The sequence below is a fragment of the Formica exsecta genome, unplaced genomic scaffold (genome assembly GCF_003651465.1).
Source record: "Formica exsecta isolate Colony F162 unplaced genomic scaffold, ASM365146v1 scaffold120, whole genome shotgun sequence".
Classification (NCBI taxonomy): Eukaryota; Metazoa; Arthropoda; class Insecta; order Hymenoptera; family Formicidae; genus Formica; species Formica exsecta.
In genome coordinates, this window is record NW_021848537.1 from 4,027,074 (window position 1) to 4,041,821 (window position 14,748).

General features: G+C 34.0%; 5 protein-coding genes across 11 annotated transcripts in view; 2 read left to right on the forward strand and 3 right to left on the reverse strand.

Annotated features, from left to right (window-relative positions):
* Positions 1 to 852, reverse strand: part of LOC115242548 (histone demethylase UTY-like) — a 67,530-nt gene extending 66,678 nt beyond the window's left edge. Inside the window, exon 1 of the mRNA XM_029818937.1 lies at positions 484 to 852. Coding sequence (XP_029674797.1) covers positions 484 to 551 — 68 coding nt within the window. The 5' untranslated portion in view covers positions 552 to 852. The remainder of the gene's footprint in view (positions 1 to 483) is intronic.
* LOC115242571 (FUN14 domain-containing protein 2) overlaps positions 1 to 4,511 on the forward strand; it is a 5,588-nt gene extending 1,077 nt beyond the window's left edge. For 2 of the 4 annotated variants that reach the window (XM_029818976.1, XM_029818967.1), the window contains exons 2-4: positions 1,313 to 1,480; positions 1,596 to 1,791; positions 2,494 to 3,585. In XM_029818976.1, the coding sequence (XP_029674836.1) occupies positions 1,320 to 1,480; positions 1,596 to 1,791; positions 2,494 to 2,679 (543 nt within the window). In that variant the 5' untranslated portion in view covers positions 1,313 to 1,319 and the 3' untranslated portion in view covers positions 2,680 to 3,585. Of the gene's footprint in view, positions 1 to 1,312; positions 1,481 to 1,595; positions 1,792 to 2,061; positions 2,177 to 2,493; positions 3,586 to 4,013; positions 4,194 to 4,422 lie in introns of those variants that run through there. The other 2 variants (XR_003885076.1, XM_029818983.1) reach the window with 2 other exon arrangements.
* On the reverse strand, positions 3,253 to 8,365 carry LOC115242562 (integrator complex subunit 9). The gene is made up of 11 exons (XM_029818957.1): positions 7,998 to 8,365; positions 7,445 to 7,639; positions 7,135 to 7,297; positions 6,823 to 7,064; positions 6,406 to 6,652; positions 6,038 to 6,206; positions 5,701 to 5,936; positions 5,203 to 5,414; positions 4,892 to 5,077; positions 4,489 to 4,683; positions 3,253 to 4,118 (listed from the first exon to the last, which is right to left on the reverse strand). Exons 1-11 carry the CDS (start codon positions 8,004 to 8,006, stop codon positions 3,999 to 4,001), a joined length of 1,974 nt encoding a protein of 657 aa, XP_029674817.1. The 5' UTR covers positions 8,007 to 8,365; the 3' UTR covers positions 3,253 to 3,998.
* A 138-nt stretch (positions 8,366 to 8,503) lies between these two features.
* Positions 8,504 to 11,198, forward strand: LOC115244075 (metallo-beta-lactamase domain-containing protein 1). The gene is given in 3 exon segments (XM_029821464.1): positions 8,504 to 8,752; positions 8,992 to 9,291; positions 9,449 to 11,198. Coding segments are annotated over 3 exon segments (651 nt in total). The 5' UTR covers positions 8,504 to 8,601; the 3' UTR covers positions 9,649 to 11,198.
* The window catches only part of LOC115244036 (sodium/hydrogen exchanger 7), a 12,444-nt gene continuing 7,407 nt past the window's right edge, over positions 9,712 to 14,748 (reverse strand). The window contains exons 11-13 of one of the 4 annotated variants that reach the window (XM_029821423.1): positions 14,387 to 14,596; positions 13,994 to 14,179; positions 9,712 to 11,747 (exon numbers count right to left, since the gene is read on the reverse strand). In XM_029821423.1, the coding sequence (XP_029677283.1) occupies positions 11,649 to 11,747; positions 13,994 to 14,179; positions 14,387 to 14,596 (495 nt within the window). In that variant the 3' untranslated portion in view covers positions 9,712 to 11,648. Of the gene's footprint in view, positions 11,748 to 11,971; positions 14,180 to 14,386; positions 14,597 to 14,748 lie in introns of those variants that run through there. The other 3 variants (XM_029821402.1, XM_029821409.1, XM_029821414.1) reach the window with 3 other exon arrangements.

The window sequence follows — 14,748 nt, forward strand, 5'->3', positions numbered from 1 at the left end:
TTCCGATCTAAAAAAGGGGCCTATTATATCCATAAAAAAAATAAAAGTAATTTTTTATCCCAAGGAAAATTACACACAAATTGTAAGATGGATCAAAAACATTTTGATAGCATATCTGGAAGGCCTGAAGTTTGCATGACACTGCCATTTGAATTTACTCCCGCGTGAAGTTAGTAATCTAGGGTTGAGCATCTCTTGAATAAATCGTTCCCAATCGGGAGTGAATCGAGACGTAATCTCGTCCTTCCGCAACGTCAGTCGTCGATACGCTTCATTCGTCGTCGCGAAAAATTTCGCGGCATATTCAGAACAGCCGAAAAGGGTGTCAGTAGGTTGCGCACGCGAGCGCGCTGTCAAACGCGCCGCATTTCTAGGTTATGCCGTGTGACGTGTGTGTCGTCGCGCGAACGAAACGCATTCCACGAAAGCGATCGTGGATAGAGAGAGAAAGAGAGAAAAATAAAGACGATCGGTGATTTTTACCTGTCCAGCTCCGACAGCGTCTGCAACTCCTGCGGCGTGAGATTGATGTCGTCGGTGTCCTGTGCCATTTTTCGCACTCGCGAGGGACGACGTTCACAGCAGCATGTCCGCGAAAACGGAGATCGTGACGACCCGACGTCTCCGAAAAGCCCGACCTACGCCGTCGACCAAGTAGCGCGCGCGCGAGTCGATCCCGCGGCACCGTCACCTCATCGCGACGAGTTGAGGATATCGACGGAGTAGCGGCGGCGACGACGACGATAACAGCGCGAACTGACTCGAATCCGTCGTATACGACCGTCACCGCGAACGTTCGGCGTCCGAATGCGCCCGAGCGCGGCCGAACACTCGCGGAACGCGATACTCGAGACGCGCATGCGTGCGGAGAGAAAAAATATGGCGCGAAGCATTTGAATAAAGGCAATCATTTTTATGTGCACAGAATATATAGATTGAATAAGAAAAAGAAAAGAAATATATATATATATATATATAATGTTTAATTTAAATACAAGTATATATTCATGGCTTGGGTGTTTTAATTGTGAAATCAAATTTCATATTATCATTTAACTATATGGCGAAATTTTCTGTTTGTATCACATTCGTCATGTGATGTTATCGGAAAGAGATCGAACGTAAAGAAAACAAGGCAAAAATAGAAGATAGAATGATACTTGTGTCGACTTGAGTCACTAAATGGAAAGCACCCAAACTTGTGTGTAATGTGTCATATCTTAAAATTATGGAGTATAATGTTATACGTGCTCAATTCTTTACACAGATATACAAGTTTCCCTATTATAATTGTAACTTCTTTTCTTTTCAGCACCAAGATGAGTATACCTGCAGTTAAAAAAAGTAAAGAAGATGCGAACAAAGAAGCTTACAGTATAGATGCCTCAAAGGAAGCGAGATCTATGTTAGAGAAGATCATGGGTGATGTGAGCAAGTCATCAGCGACTAAACAGATTCTCATTGGTACCACATCGGGATGGTATTGTATATTTTATATAATTATTATACGATTATTTGTTCTTGAATGTTTAAAAGTGTTTATTTGGTATGAGCTATGTTTTTTATATTAATTATAGATATTTTATTAATTATAGGGTAACTGGATTTGTCACCATGAAGGTTGAGAAGATAGCAGCCTGTGCAGTTGGTGGTGGGATTATCATGTTGCAAATAGCCGCACACCAGGGTTATATTAAGATTAATTGGGACAAGATTACGAGAAAAGCTGAAAAAATAACGGATAAGATGGAAGAAAAGATAACCGGCGAGGGACCAAAATTCATGGATAAGGTAAATCCATGATATTAAATTGTTATAATTGAATGATTCCACTCAGAGTTCTGTTGTTTTCCTACTTGGTCTTTTAGAAAAAAAGATAAACAATTTTTCTTTTAACTCAGAGAATGTTTATCAAAGTTAACGCAATGAATATTTCAATTGACAATTATTTCAAATTTTATAATTTTGTTTTTAAAATTTGATGACTTATGAATTCCATGAAACATTTTGCATATGTTGCTCTGCATCTTTTTACATGCATAATGTTTTTGCTGCTTGCAGGTAGGGAAACTATGGAAGAAGAACTCATTCATTGCAACAAGTTTTCTCGGTGGTTTCATTATCGGTCTATCTTGGTGAAGTAAAGAACAATAACTTTGAAGTTTTGTGCAAAAATGTAAACAGACATTTAGTATGTTGCTATTATCAATATTGATGTGTTAACAGTATAACATTGCCTACTGTAATAATAACATACAATGTCGCAATACCATTAAAATTTTAATATTTATATTAATGCCAATGGAAATCGATAGTAATATTAATTTTAATGACAATGAAAACTATATAATATCAATATTATAATTTTTGTATAGTTATCAATAAAAATGTATAAAATAAAATTATAAATTTATATAGAGTGCGAAAATGTTATCGACTCCATTCCAGAGCGTAATCCCGATTTACTTACTGATAAAAGTTATCGTGTTTCAGGTCGAAAGATACGTCGATAGAAAGCTGGACAAAGCCGAGCAATTGCTGAAACAAGGAGAGAAACGTACGCGGCGTTGGTACCACGCTTTCATAGGCGAGGACGATATCTTCCAACCAAAGGAGATCCACTTCTTTCTAGTTTCGTTCGTGGCGGGAGTCGCGCTTGGTATCGCTACGGCTAACTAGGTAGTAAATTGCTGCACTCTGAATGCTACCAAGAGAAAGATTGATATTTCTGTCGCACCAAAAGACAGCCACTCCATCATTGTCGATCACGACGACATCGTCGACGAGTACAATAACACTATCATGAACGAGGTGAGAAACAAAATCAATGAACTGAAGAAATGGGTGGCGCGAACTACGCTTAATCCTAGATAAGTAGATTTATTTTTTAGTCTGTCAGTTGACACTAGCGATGAGTAAAACTCGCTCGTGTACAATAGAATTGCTTCTAATTTTACGCACAACTGTGTTTAAGATTTTTGTATAGATGGAAAATGTATTACAAAATACAGATCTTCATCTGTGAACAAAATTAATAAGTATAAATAGAGTGAATTTTACTCATTGCTTTCAATAATCTCTTTCTAGAATGAATACATCAAACAAATGAAAGTCACTAATATTTTTTTCACTGAAATTATATAAAAAGAATTACTTATTTGAAATTTGATAGACATTGCTAATTATTTACTTCATATGTTCTATTTTGTGAATTCGCAAAAATGGGGATATTTCTTATAAACCAAAATTTTGAAATCTTGATCAATTTTACTGTTTCCATTTGCACACAAGACATGTGCGAATACAGAAGTATAGATGATGTGTGTGTATAAAACAATAAAGAGATTTCTTGTTCGTTCAGAATGCAGCAAGAAATTAGTCATCTTAGGAGATATAAACCTATTGTTAGTATTATATTATATACTATACCTGTCTTATTATTGTAAAGAATCGCGACTCTTTCTTTTCCTGTTATTTATACACTTAATCGATCTACATTTCCATCGCGTTGTTTATATATACTCTTTCTTATACAAATATCTTAGTACATATGTACCACATCTCAAATAAAAATTATTTAACGATGTTTGCTGCAAATTTAATTAGTTATTTATATTCAGTCATTCATTTTACTAGTTATGCTTGTCATAGTAGTGATTTAGAGATAACAGTAACTTAATTTATCTATATAAAAGAATTATTAAATTATTTCTAAACATATATTAGTAATGTCTGCAAAAAGTATTGTGATTAATATACTTAAAAACCTTACTTCAACAGTATTTAGATGATAGAAAGCTTTTTCCTACTATAACCAATCTAAAAATTATTAAGTTTGATATAAAAATTATTGATAAATTAATATGGTGGGATAAAGTGTAAATGAAAGAATGAATATATACATATTTTAAAACAATAAATTATATATAATATATATATATAGCAGTATAAAACATTGTCTCACAAGATGTCGAAATACTGTAAGCGTATATCATACCTCAAAATCTTTTCAGACACTGCATTATTATAGTCCTGAGACGTTTACGGATCTTTTGATCACCATTGCAGAAAATGTGCGTGGAGTTGTCACCAATCTGAATAAGAGTGTCTTCATCTTGCTGCAAGCAAACATGTAAATGTATAATTTTACACGTAGAATTCTTCTTTATATCAATTTCAACTTATATATATAGGTATATATATTTATCAAAGTCTGCAAAAAGTATTGTGATTAATATACTTAAAAACCTTACTTCAACAGTATTTAGATGATAGAAAGCTTTTTCCTACTATAACCAATCTAAAAATTATTTAGTTTGATATAAAAATTATTGATAAATTAATATGGTGGGATAAAGTGTAAATGAAAGAATGAATATATACATATTTTAAAACAATAAATTATATATAATATATATATAGGTATATATATTTATCAAAGATTGTTATTTATTGAAAAACTATTTAGATGTGTGAGGCGAGCCATACCAAATGAATACTCGTGGATGTAGGACTGTGTTGTAATTTGGCACCTTGAATACCCTCTTGATTGAGTTTCTGCAGTAACTCCTGCGGATCAAGAATCCCGTATTCATGTTTCCGCTCCTTTAGCACTTCTTCCTTGACGGGCGCGGGCGAACCTGACGGCGCCTTCCTTTTTCCGCTCGGTCTATCTTCTATACTCTGGAATTTAACATATTTTCAAAAACTTTGCTATCCATTCTGTTGAAGAATTACAAATATAAGATTAAATATCGCATTCTTCTCAAATAAATTTTCGTTCGAAAATGGTTTGAAAAAAGCATTCCGCACAATATTCTTCACTATAAAATTCGCTATAAAATTGATATATGTACTTTTTTTTATTCTGTATATATTGACACACAATTACCTTTATGGTGTACACATTATCCTTGACTTCAAGCTCTCCGGTAACGGAAGCGAGACTCAAGCCGGGTCGCACTTCATTCGGTACGATGTTACTAGCTAATTCCGGCTCGATAAACACACGACCCTTCTTTCGCTTTAACGGCAATTTTATCACTTCCCCACGTTTAAACGTAATCAAGGGTTTTTCCTTGAAGAGAGATTAGTGCAAGTTATACATTCGTACCTTATACATATAATGAATTCTAATATAAATTCTTATATAAAACATGGATTATGAAATAACTTGTTACATTAAACGAAAATAATACAAACTCCGACGGATTCGATGACGAGATCCGTTCTATGCGGTGCCGTTAAAGGAGGTTGTGTATAAACCTCTGGAATAACTAGATGCTCCGGCTTCAGGTCCCGTATGAGCTTATTAGCCTGAGTAAAATTGAGGGAGGTGTCGATGGGGCAATGCACCGCTTTCATAGCCAATGGTTGAAACGGAGCGAGGGCATCCAAATACGGGAAATCTGGCTCTGCGGAGGAATACGATTAGAAAAATATTGCAATATACTATCAAAATAAATAAATGTGCAATCTCGCATTGAAATGAATAAAATAAACTAATATACAAGAGAGAGAAAGAAGTATTCAGAAAGTAACCTAAATCATATGTATTATAAATTGGAATATTAGAAAGTTTATAACCATTTACATTGTGTGCATATCCTGCATATTTTTATTCAGATATAAAATAAGAAGAAAAATTTGCCATGTTACTTTCTGAATAGCTCGCGTACAATTCTATATCAATATGTATACCAGTAAAAATGACAGTGTGTAGGGGATTGTTGCCCCACAACTGCACAAAGTGCACAGCATCACCGAATCGAAGACTAGGATGGCCGCAGAAAACTACACACGGTTGTCGATAGTCGTTGCTGAATCCCTCGGCGTACGTGGACGTATAATGCTTCAATCGCGCGTTCTTCACGAGGAAAGCGTGTGGGAACGGTTCCTCTGGAAGATAAACTTTGTTTTGCTTATTTGTCGACAGCCTAGAAGTAAAGGATAACAGTAAAACGGAATAAAAAGTTGATGGAGAGCGTATCGGGAATCCCTTAGTATACTAATTGTAAGTAGCGTTATTCATTCATACCATTCGGCCAGGATGTTCGAATAAGCCAAGGACGACTCTGCCACTGGTGAGATGAAAAACAGAGGAACCTGTGTGAAGCCTGACTTGTCCAAGTGAGTGCTTAAGCATTCGAATAAATCATACGGATAGCAAGGTATCAGAACGCATCCACCGGCCCTAAGAGTCACAGCTATAAAATTTTTTTCACAAGAAATAAACAATTATTTCAAGCTTATCTAATCCAGAATAATTAACAAAATAATATTTAGTAAAATCGTGGCGAGAAAGATTACTTCTTCGTAGATGTAGACAAATAAAGATAAAAAAATAAAGAATAGTATGAAAGCATCGAGGAATTTCCACATGTTTACTATCACGTTTAAACTTACCGACAGTCATACATAATTCTCCAAGCATTGTGTCCGGATTAGCAGTCGGTGTTTGCGTTAAGCCTGTTAATATCAACATATTAGCGTGTTTCAGTGTGGCTTGTTCCATAGGTCTCGGATGAGTGGTCAACGTGGACGACCCGCTGACGAAAGCAACCTTTTCATGGTCGCAGGATATCAACCAATTGCTGCTACCTAAACAATAACCCGAGCTGATTGGCGTAACTGTTAGAGCGCCATATATATCCTGCAAATAGATCAAATGTAACTCAATCACTGTCTAAAACTAACTTGTATTGAAAAATATTAAAAGCATTATTATACATTTTAAATAATATATTTTTCTATTTTCTAGGAATTTATCTACGGGAATCATTTATGCAAAAGATTTCATACACTAGGATATATCTTAATTACCAGCTTTTGATCATATCCAACCATCTGGATGTGCGATAATGCCGAATTCACGGCCGATATGGAATAGATATGCCTCCAAGATTTTGGTTTAATAACATCCGCCAATGGAGGTGGCAACATATGCAACATTTCCTTCCAATGTTTGGCCATTGTCGCTTTCGGGGTCTGCTCGATAAATTCTACCAATTCTTCCATAAAAAATCGTCCGATTTGCAACGTCGGCTCGGTGGCATATATTATACCTTAATCATTATAATTTTCATAGATTATATTATAATTATATATATTCCTTTTTGTGCTTAAAGTATATACCTTTGAAACCTGTGCCTTCCGTTATAAATGGCAGTGCAAGCATACAGGTGTAGTTTGATATTAGAATAGCATCGATCTCTGAGAAATCAATTATTTTCTCCAGAGGAGGGGAGAACTCTGGAACCGAATCCACAAACACTCTACCGCAACATTCCTTTAGCTCCTTTTTTTTAAATAGATATAAATAGATTAAACTTATTTTTTTAAACTACAATATTTTTAAAATAACTATTTAAAATAATTTGAAGGATAAATTTTTCAACAAAATATATTGCAAACACCAAACTCTTTCCTCTGATTGAATACTAACTCCTTCGACTTGCCAATCTTGCTGATTGTCGCGCGGAAACCATGTCGGCAAGGAATTAAACTTGCTACTAGGAACCATCGGCAAGGGCATGAAATGCAAAATGGATTGCATATTTAAACCGCAATCCAACATCATTGTGATTCCTTTGAAGCTTAGAACCAGGCATGGTTTTGTTGGCTCGCTCGATAAGCAATACTAAAAATTAAAATCGCTGTTTATCTCAATTTTTTCACACAATATTTATCTCAAAAGAAATTCACACGCATGTGTGTGTGTGGATAATATTTCAAAATTGCTAACTACAAACACACAATTATAAGTATATTTATTGCATAATTAGACCAATTTTATATTTAATCGCGTACTTATAAGTTACAAGTGAAAATGTCATTCGTCGATTTCCTCATTTGTGCATTTAGAGGTTATATTTATATACTTTAAGGTTATGTCAAAAAATTGTCGTTCATTTAAAAAATCCGCTTATTGTTATTTTTTTCTTTTTTCTTTCTTAATGTTTGAGAGCAAAATACCATATTAAAGCGAGCATAATTACCAATTTCATCACGAATTATCTGTTTACATGGACCACATAAAAATATCCAATACGTTGATTTCTTCTTGCGATAATATACTTGAGAGCGACTCTTCTAAAACTAATCTTCTCTTTTGACAGTTTTTTATGAGTTTGCCACTTCTAATTCACAGATTTCTGTCGTGAATTGCATTTTTGAGACTAGTCTTACGATATTAAAATCTCGCGCATGCATAACAAGCGGTAGCAGACGCTGTCGCGCTGTCCCGCTTCAGTCACGTGTCACATGTATATTTCAAATTTCAATTATTGGCTGCGGTCAAGAAGACGCTAGAAATGCTTCGAAGCATTGCATTAATCAATCAGAATAAAGAAACCTTTAAGCCCGTATCAGACTATGCATTGAGATTGAAATTTGACCAATCAGGACAAAGAAATTTTAGTTCCTTTTATCCTGATTGGTCTTATCCTGATTGATCAATCAAACGCTTCGAAGCATTTCTCTGGCCATGTAGTTCCGCCAGCTCTAAAATGAATCCAGTTAGCGCCACTGTACCAGCTAGGAAAATGGTCTCACGAAAAACTCTCTGATAATAATCAATTATTATTAATATTTCATAGAAAAATGCTCGAAGTTATCGTTCTATTTGATGGATACTCTACGAAGTTGCCCAACGGAAGCATGGACGCAAATTGTACATGTACTTTAATAAAGGGCGCCAAATTAATCATCGTCGATACCATGACAGCTTGGGACCGCGGGAAAATAGTGCAAGGTATGAAAGTTGTAGAATTAAAGTAGCATTAAGTTGCTTTATACTATCTTATTTAATACTATTTTGTTACTTATTTAATTTATATGTTGTAATTAACTTTTTTGTATAATTTTTATATTTTTTTATAATTTTTGTATCCTTTTTGTATCATTTTATATTTAATTAATTATATTATTGTGAGTATGCGTGATTAATATATATGTATAAAACGTGTCATAATTATACGTTATCATTTTCAGCCCTTGCACGGCACAATATTGAGCCAGAAAACATCGATTATATTGTATGCACTCATAGCCATGCGGATCATATAGGGAACAACAATTTATTCACAAATGCAACACATATTGTAGGTTTGTGTTATATATATCATCGCTGAACAAAAGCTTCATTTCATTAAAATAGTTACATTTCTTTAGAAGGTTACGAGCTCTGTCCAGGTGTTAAAGTTATAGCCACGCCAGGACATACAGCTGAGGATGTCACTGTCTTGGTGGAAACGACAAAAGATGGGGAGAAGATGCTATTTGCTGTTACAGGTATTTATAGATCTCTGATAGAGATTAATTAGGATTATGAAGATTATATCAATTTTTTGGCAAAACGTTAATATATTAATTAGAAAGGTTTTTTTTTTTTTTTAATTATAATTGTATATTTTTATATTATTTTACATAAATATTCTTAATTTTACAGGAGACTTGTTTGAAAAAGAAGATGATATTCTGGAGCCATCCATCTGGAAATCATTAGGCATGCCACAACTGGTAAAGACTCAATCTGTTATGCGTTCTCATGTAATAAATCACGCGGATTTTATAATACCTGGGCATGGTCCAATGTTTCGTGTTTCACATGCTATGAGGGAAATTGTCAAAAACCAAATAATAGAATAAGATTGCAAATTCATCTCTTGTTGATATCTTGTTAATCAGTATGTCAGTCTGATAAATTTGTTATTATATTTTTACAAATACTTTATTAAACATTGCAAAGTGTCGTACATGATATCACAACGTTATTATACTCATTGTATACATACATTGCGATCTTTTTTATTACACGTTACACCGGATTCACAAACATATATGTTTATACATAGGAGCGATACCACCTTACATTGCGATTCTGCTCGTTACATCGACGCAAATCAATATAATAACTTGTCTTAAAACAATCTTTTCCATAACATACACGTTTATTTTGAGGAATTAATTCGCGAATCGATACATTGTTCTTAACAAATACAACGCTATTTAGACATCCTTCCGTTCTAAAGGGATTCACTTTCCTAATATCTACATTCTATGTTCGCAAAACAATTCTATCAAATCTTCACAGCCAACGACTAAATTAAAAGTCCTCTCTCGCATCTTCTGCATTCTTATCTAAGAATTATCTCGTAACTGGTAGAGAAGAGTTTTTTCTTCTGGGAAGAGGAGAATATGACATTTATAGTTTTACTCTACCACGATCGGAATTACGTAACTATGCCAAGAAGCCTATAAATATATCTCCTCCGAAAGAAATTGAATGACAAAAATCTTTCTAAATAAACTTGTCTTGTAAAATGATGTAACTTCAAGTTACATCCGAGACTTCCGACCGTCCTTCGATACAACATATATTAAATTACGATGTTGAAAGTGAAGAGATCGTATTAGGATCTTTTTTTCTCGGATTATATAGATTGAAATAGATTAGTATTTTTATTAGTATTTTTATATATATAGCGAGAAGGAAGAAATCGTACGATTTTTCACTCGTTACATTCCGACATGGGTCGCTGTTGTAGCAGCCCTAAAGTATTACAATGTAAACAATGTGAGACCGAGTGCCCCGCACTCCATGAAGCTAAGAATACTTTGTACGGAACGGCAAAGTCAATTCGCCGCGATTGTATCTAAAAATTAAGTAATTCTACGAGACCGAAAAATCTGTTTATGCTCGCGTATCTCCTTCTTACTTGTCGGCAAATTAATACAGGATATAACAGAATCGTGATCTATGAACAAATCTATGTTTTCAAGTTTAGGAATCGTTTATATACAGTTCTTATTACGTATGTCTCTCTCTAACAAGCTAACTTAACTTTCATCGAATTCTATAGTTTTCCTTAGATCATTATATTCGATGCGTATCGATTCTCGCGCTAATAAAGATATATCTTTATTTCATCGACGTATTAACAATTTTTTCCATATTATATATGGATATATTATAACATTATATATAATATATAATGATCTTTATAAGTGAGAATATTTGAATTAAAATTCACAAAAAAGTAATCAACACGATACCTGATTGTTTATATCAAAATTAATCTATCTACTACTTGGCGCGAAGCAATAAAACTGTAATATATAACGAAAATCTTTCCCGATGAAGAGATGTACTCCATTTTTTTTTTCATTTCGGCAAATTACATTAAAAATTGCAGGAAGCACGACTAGCTCCACAAAAGCCCTCATATCCTAAATATGAGCGGTTCCAACATTTACAATCGTGATACTTGTATTTAACGCAAAAGACTATCTTCGATCGATACATTCATCACTTAAAGAGGGGCTCGCCCTCAAAATCAGCAGCACGTTGTGACATTAGAATATCGATTGGTTTTGACCTTTTACAATTAATGTATACGCATTTAGCTAGATGGAAAATTTTTTCGAGACAACTACAGTTTATTAATTCTATTCTATAATCTATTATTTATAAATGTATAACACAAACGATAATTTTATTAAAAAAAGAGCGCGAATTAACTGGTTTAATATTTACGTATATCGTACAATTCTAAAATCATCGTGCAGCTGATTCTGACCGGACGCAACTCGAGCGAATGAGGTAAGAGAACGAAAATGATTGAACTTGGCTTGGCTAAAGAGAAATTTTACAAGTGTCTGCCGATCTGACCTGGCAGGGCGACTCGTGTATGCAGCAGTAGTGGTCCCGGACTAACTTCTCCCGTCATCATCATGACAGTCCCCAGCTGTCCCACAAAGTATTAAACAATACAATCAAGAATCAGCTTCAAGAATCGTCTCGCGCAACGCTCAACATCCATGTGTAACTTTTCTATGTTTGTTTTACACACACACATACTCATATGAGCCGTAATTATTTACAGAGGACAAAGCGATTATGTCATCAGGATATAGACACTTCGAATTCTACGTCAAATCAACTTGACTTGGAAAAATCTAATTGATCGTTTTCTACAAGCGAAGTTACCCGTATGTGTGTATTACATAATTGTTATATATTATACAAATGTCACGCATTACGCGATTTTATTTTTTATCGCTATGTTTTTACCCATTCATTAATTTTCGTTTCTGTCGTAAACACAATTGCTGACTAGAATAGTTGAATCTGCTGCATAACAACTGTAAAATCACCACAACAGAAAAGGATACGCAGTTTCGAGCCCTATTTCGCGCGTAAGGACAATTGCTTCGTATTCTTCAGTGTTTGTCAATTTACTTAACAAGTAACTTAGTAACTAAATTATATATGTATAGAGCACAGCGGGGAGAAGTCAGTTTGCGTTAACTCTCGGACAGCGAACGGCGTAACAGCCGCACGCACTCAATTTTGCAAAATTTCCTTTATACATGACGCAAAATAAATTTTTATGATTGATTTTATTGAAAAAAGATACTGTGTATATGATAATCAAAAGGAAAAGAAAAATATCTTCGAAATAAAAATTATTGATACTTTATAACATATGCACACGTGAAATATTTATTTCGATTATCGCACGAGTTTTATAAAACATTTTTTTTAACTGATCCGGCGTCCACTGGCGGAGAGTTAATAAACAGCGAGACATATATACATTCCTCTTATTCTTAGGCAAGCGAGTTGATTAAAAACCAATGATGTATTTACAATCCTTATCAATTTTTTTTTCAAAAAATTGAGGTATCGGGTGCGATAAAAGCGTCAAACCCAAAACTTTAATATTTATTTGTGAAATATATATATATATATATTATAATTATATATAAAAATGCAATATAAATTTATATAATAATATTATATATTCACAAATCTCGATAAATATTATATCAAGTTATTGTTTTAATTTTCCTCTCTGTTGGAATCATGTACACATTTTTAAATTCATTTTAAAAAATATAATTTCTCAATTTACGCTGTTATTGTACCCGAGTCCTCGATTGCTTGTCACGGAGAGATTAATTCGGAAAAATCGGAAACAAGAGAAGTTATATTGCCCAGATAAAATTAATTCTACATGCAAGAGAAACATTCAAGCTGATGTTTTATATGAAAGAACGAAAGAAAGAGAAATGGTAATTATAATATCAAATAATGTTCGATAAATGGTCTCTATCGCGTAATTACATTTTTTCTACATATTGTCTATATTGCTTATATATAAGGAATGAATTTTCTCTATCAGGAACGGAACAACTCAAGTTTCTTGCGGATTTAAAAAATTCGAAAAAAATAAAAATAAGAAAAACGACAAAAAAAAAGTTTTTTATTCCGAAAAAAAAACGGGAAATTTGTTTTTCTCTCATTATTATTTTTCCAGAACTTTTCAGAATGATTATTGTTTTCTTTAATACATATTTCTATTTCGCATATGGTATCATCTTGAAGTCTTGAATTCGGGACCAAACGGAAAAATTTTTAGGGTATAAAGTTAATCTTAATTGATGTCAAATGTCAAACTGTTAGAGATATTTATAGTTTGTGTGTTTATGTAATATTATATTTTAATATTTTTAAATTCTAGAAATATTTAGTCTCGTTCCCGATGAGATTCATATGCTGTACAAAGAATATATGCGCAAAAATATCATTTGTATCAGTGCACACATAATCGTATATATATATATATATATATAGGCTCTTGTTTACATTTTAACTCTCACATTAATCCAAATAGAAATAAAATACACGAATTGATATCGTTCGTAATGTTCGTGTATCATTCACTTTCATATAAAACGTCGTATTTAGTGAATATAACAAATGCAAATATATGAAGCATGTAAGTTACAAATAAGAATCAATCAAGTAAATTGCAATTTTGCAATTAATACTTATGCAAAATATATGTATGTATTATACGAATTTCTCTCTCTCTCCCTCTCTCCCTCTTTCTCTCTTGAGCGTTTAAAAAGAGTCTAGATATACAGGAGGTGATGGTGTCAGAGAGGCTTGCTGTTAGTTCTACCTTCTGTGTAAATTGAGAATTACATAGGGCTCGTCCGGATTAGTGCTGACGTCTGTAGTGCTGTTGTTAGGCTGATAGCACGGGTTAACAGTGTAATTGAGACTAGGCTGATGAAAACTCACCGGCTGAACACTGGTCCTGCGTCGCTCCATTTCACGATCTTCCAGGCAAAAGTCAGAATCCGAATCGGCTTTTCTCGCAACATCATCCTGTCGTAGAATATTATTATAATATTTTCTCTCATTCAACATTAAGATAATAATAATAACAAAATCTGTTCTATTACTGTTCTGATTTTAAAACAATTTATAATTCGGGACAAAATTTTCTCTCTATCTATGATTTTATGTGTCGATTGTCCAAAATAAGTATACCTAGCATATAATACAAACTCGCACGTTTGGAGGATATTGTACCTGCGTCATCTGTTGCGTAGTCGTGAGGATTCTCGCTAACGGACTGCAACAGACCGGCAACGTTTCTAGCAACGTAGGCCTGGAGTGTGTCAACAAGGGCTTCATGTATTTGGTATCGAAATCGCCCCAGATCCTAGCGAGTAACGCTTTTTCGTTAGGCTTCGCGGCGCCGCTACTGCCTGGCAACGCTCCATCCTGCATAGAATTATACTGTGAAATGCGAACAACGCATCAGTTATCCATCCTGTATGCGATTTTCCATCTTTAAACGGATGCAATATGTACACCTTCGATTATTCGCAGACAGATCGCGTGTTGAGAGAAATTTTAAGTGATCCCCGCTTTTAGAGCGTGGGAAAGAG

Excerpts from the sequence above, each read along its gene's own strand:
- LOC115242562 (XM_029818957.1), bottom strand. Across the intron at positions 6,653-6,822 it reads TTGGATATGATCAAAAGCTG|GATATATATGGCGCTCTAAC; the intron begins GTAATTAAGATA and ends ATCTATTTGCAG. Across the intron at positions 5,078-5,202 it reads TCGTCATCGAATCCGTCGGA|GAAAAACCCTTGATTACGTT; the intron begins GTTTGTATTATT and ends TCTCTCTTCAAG.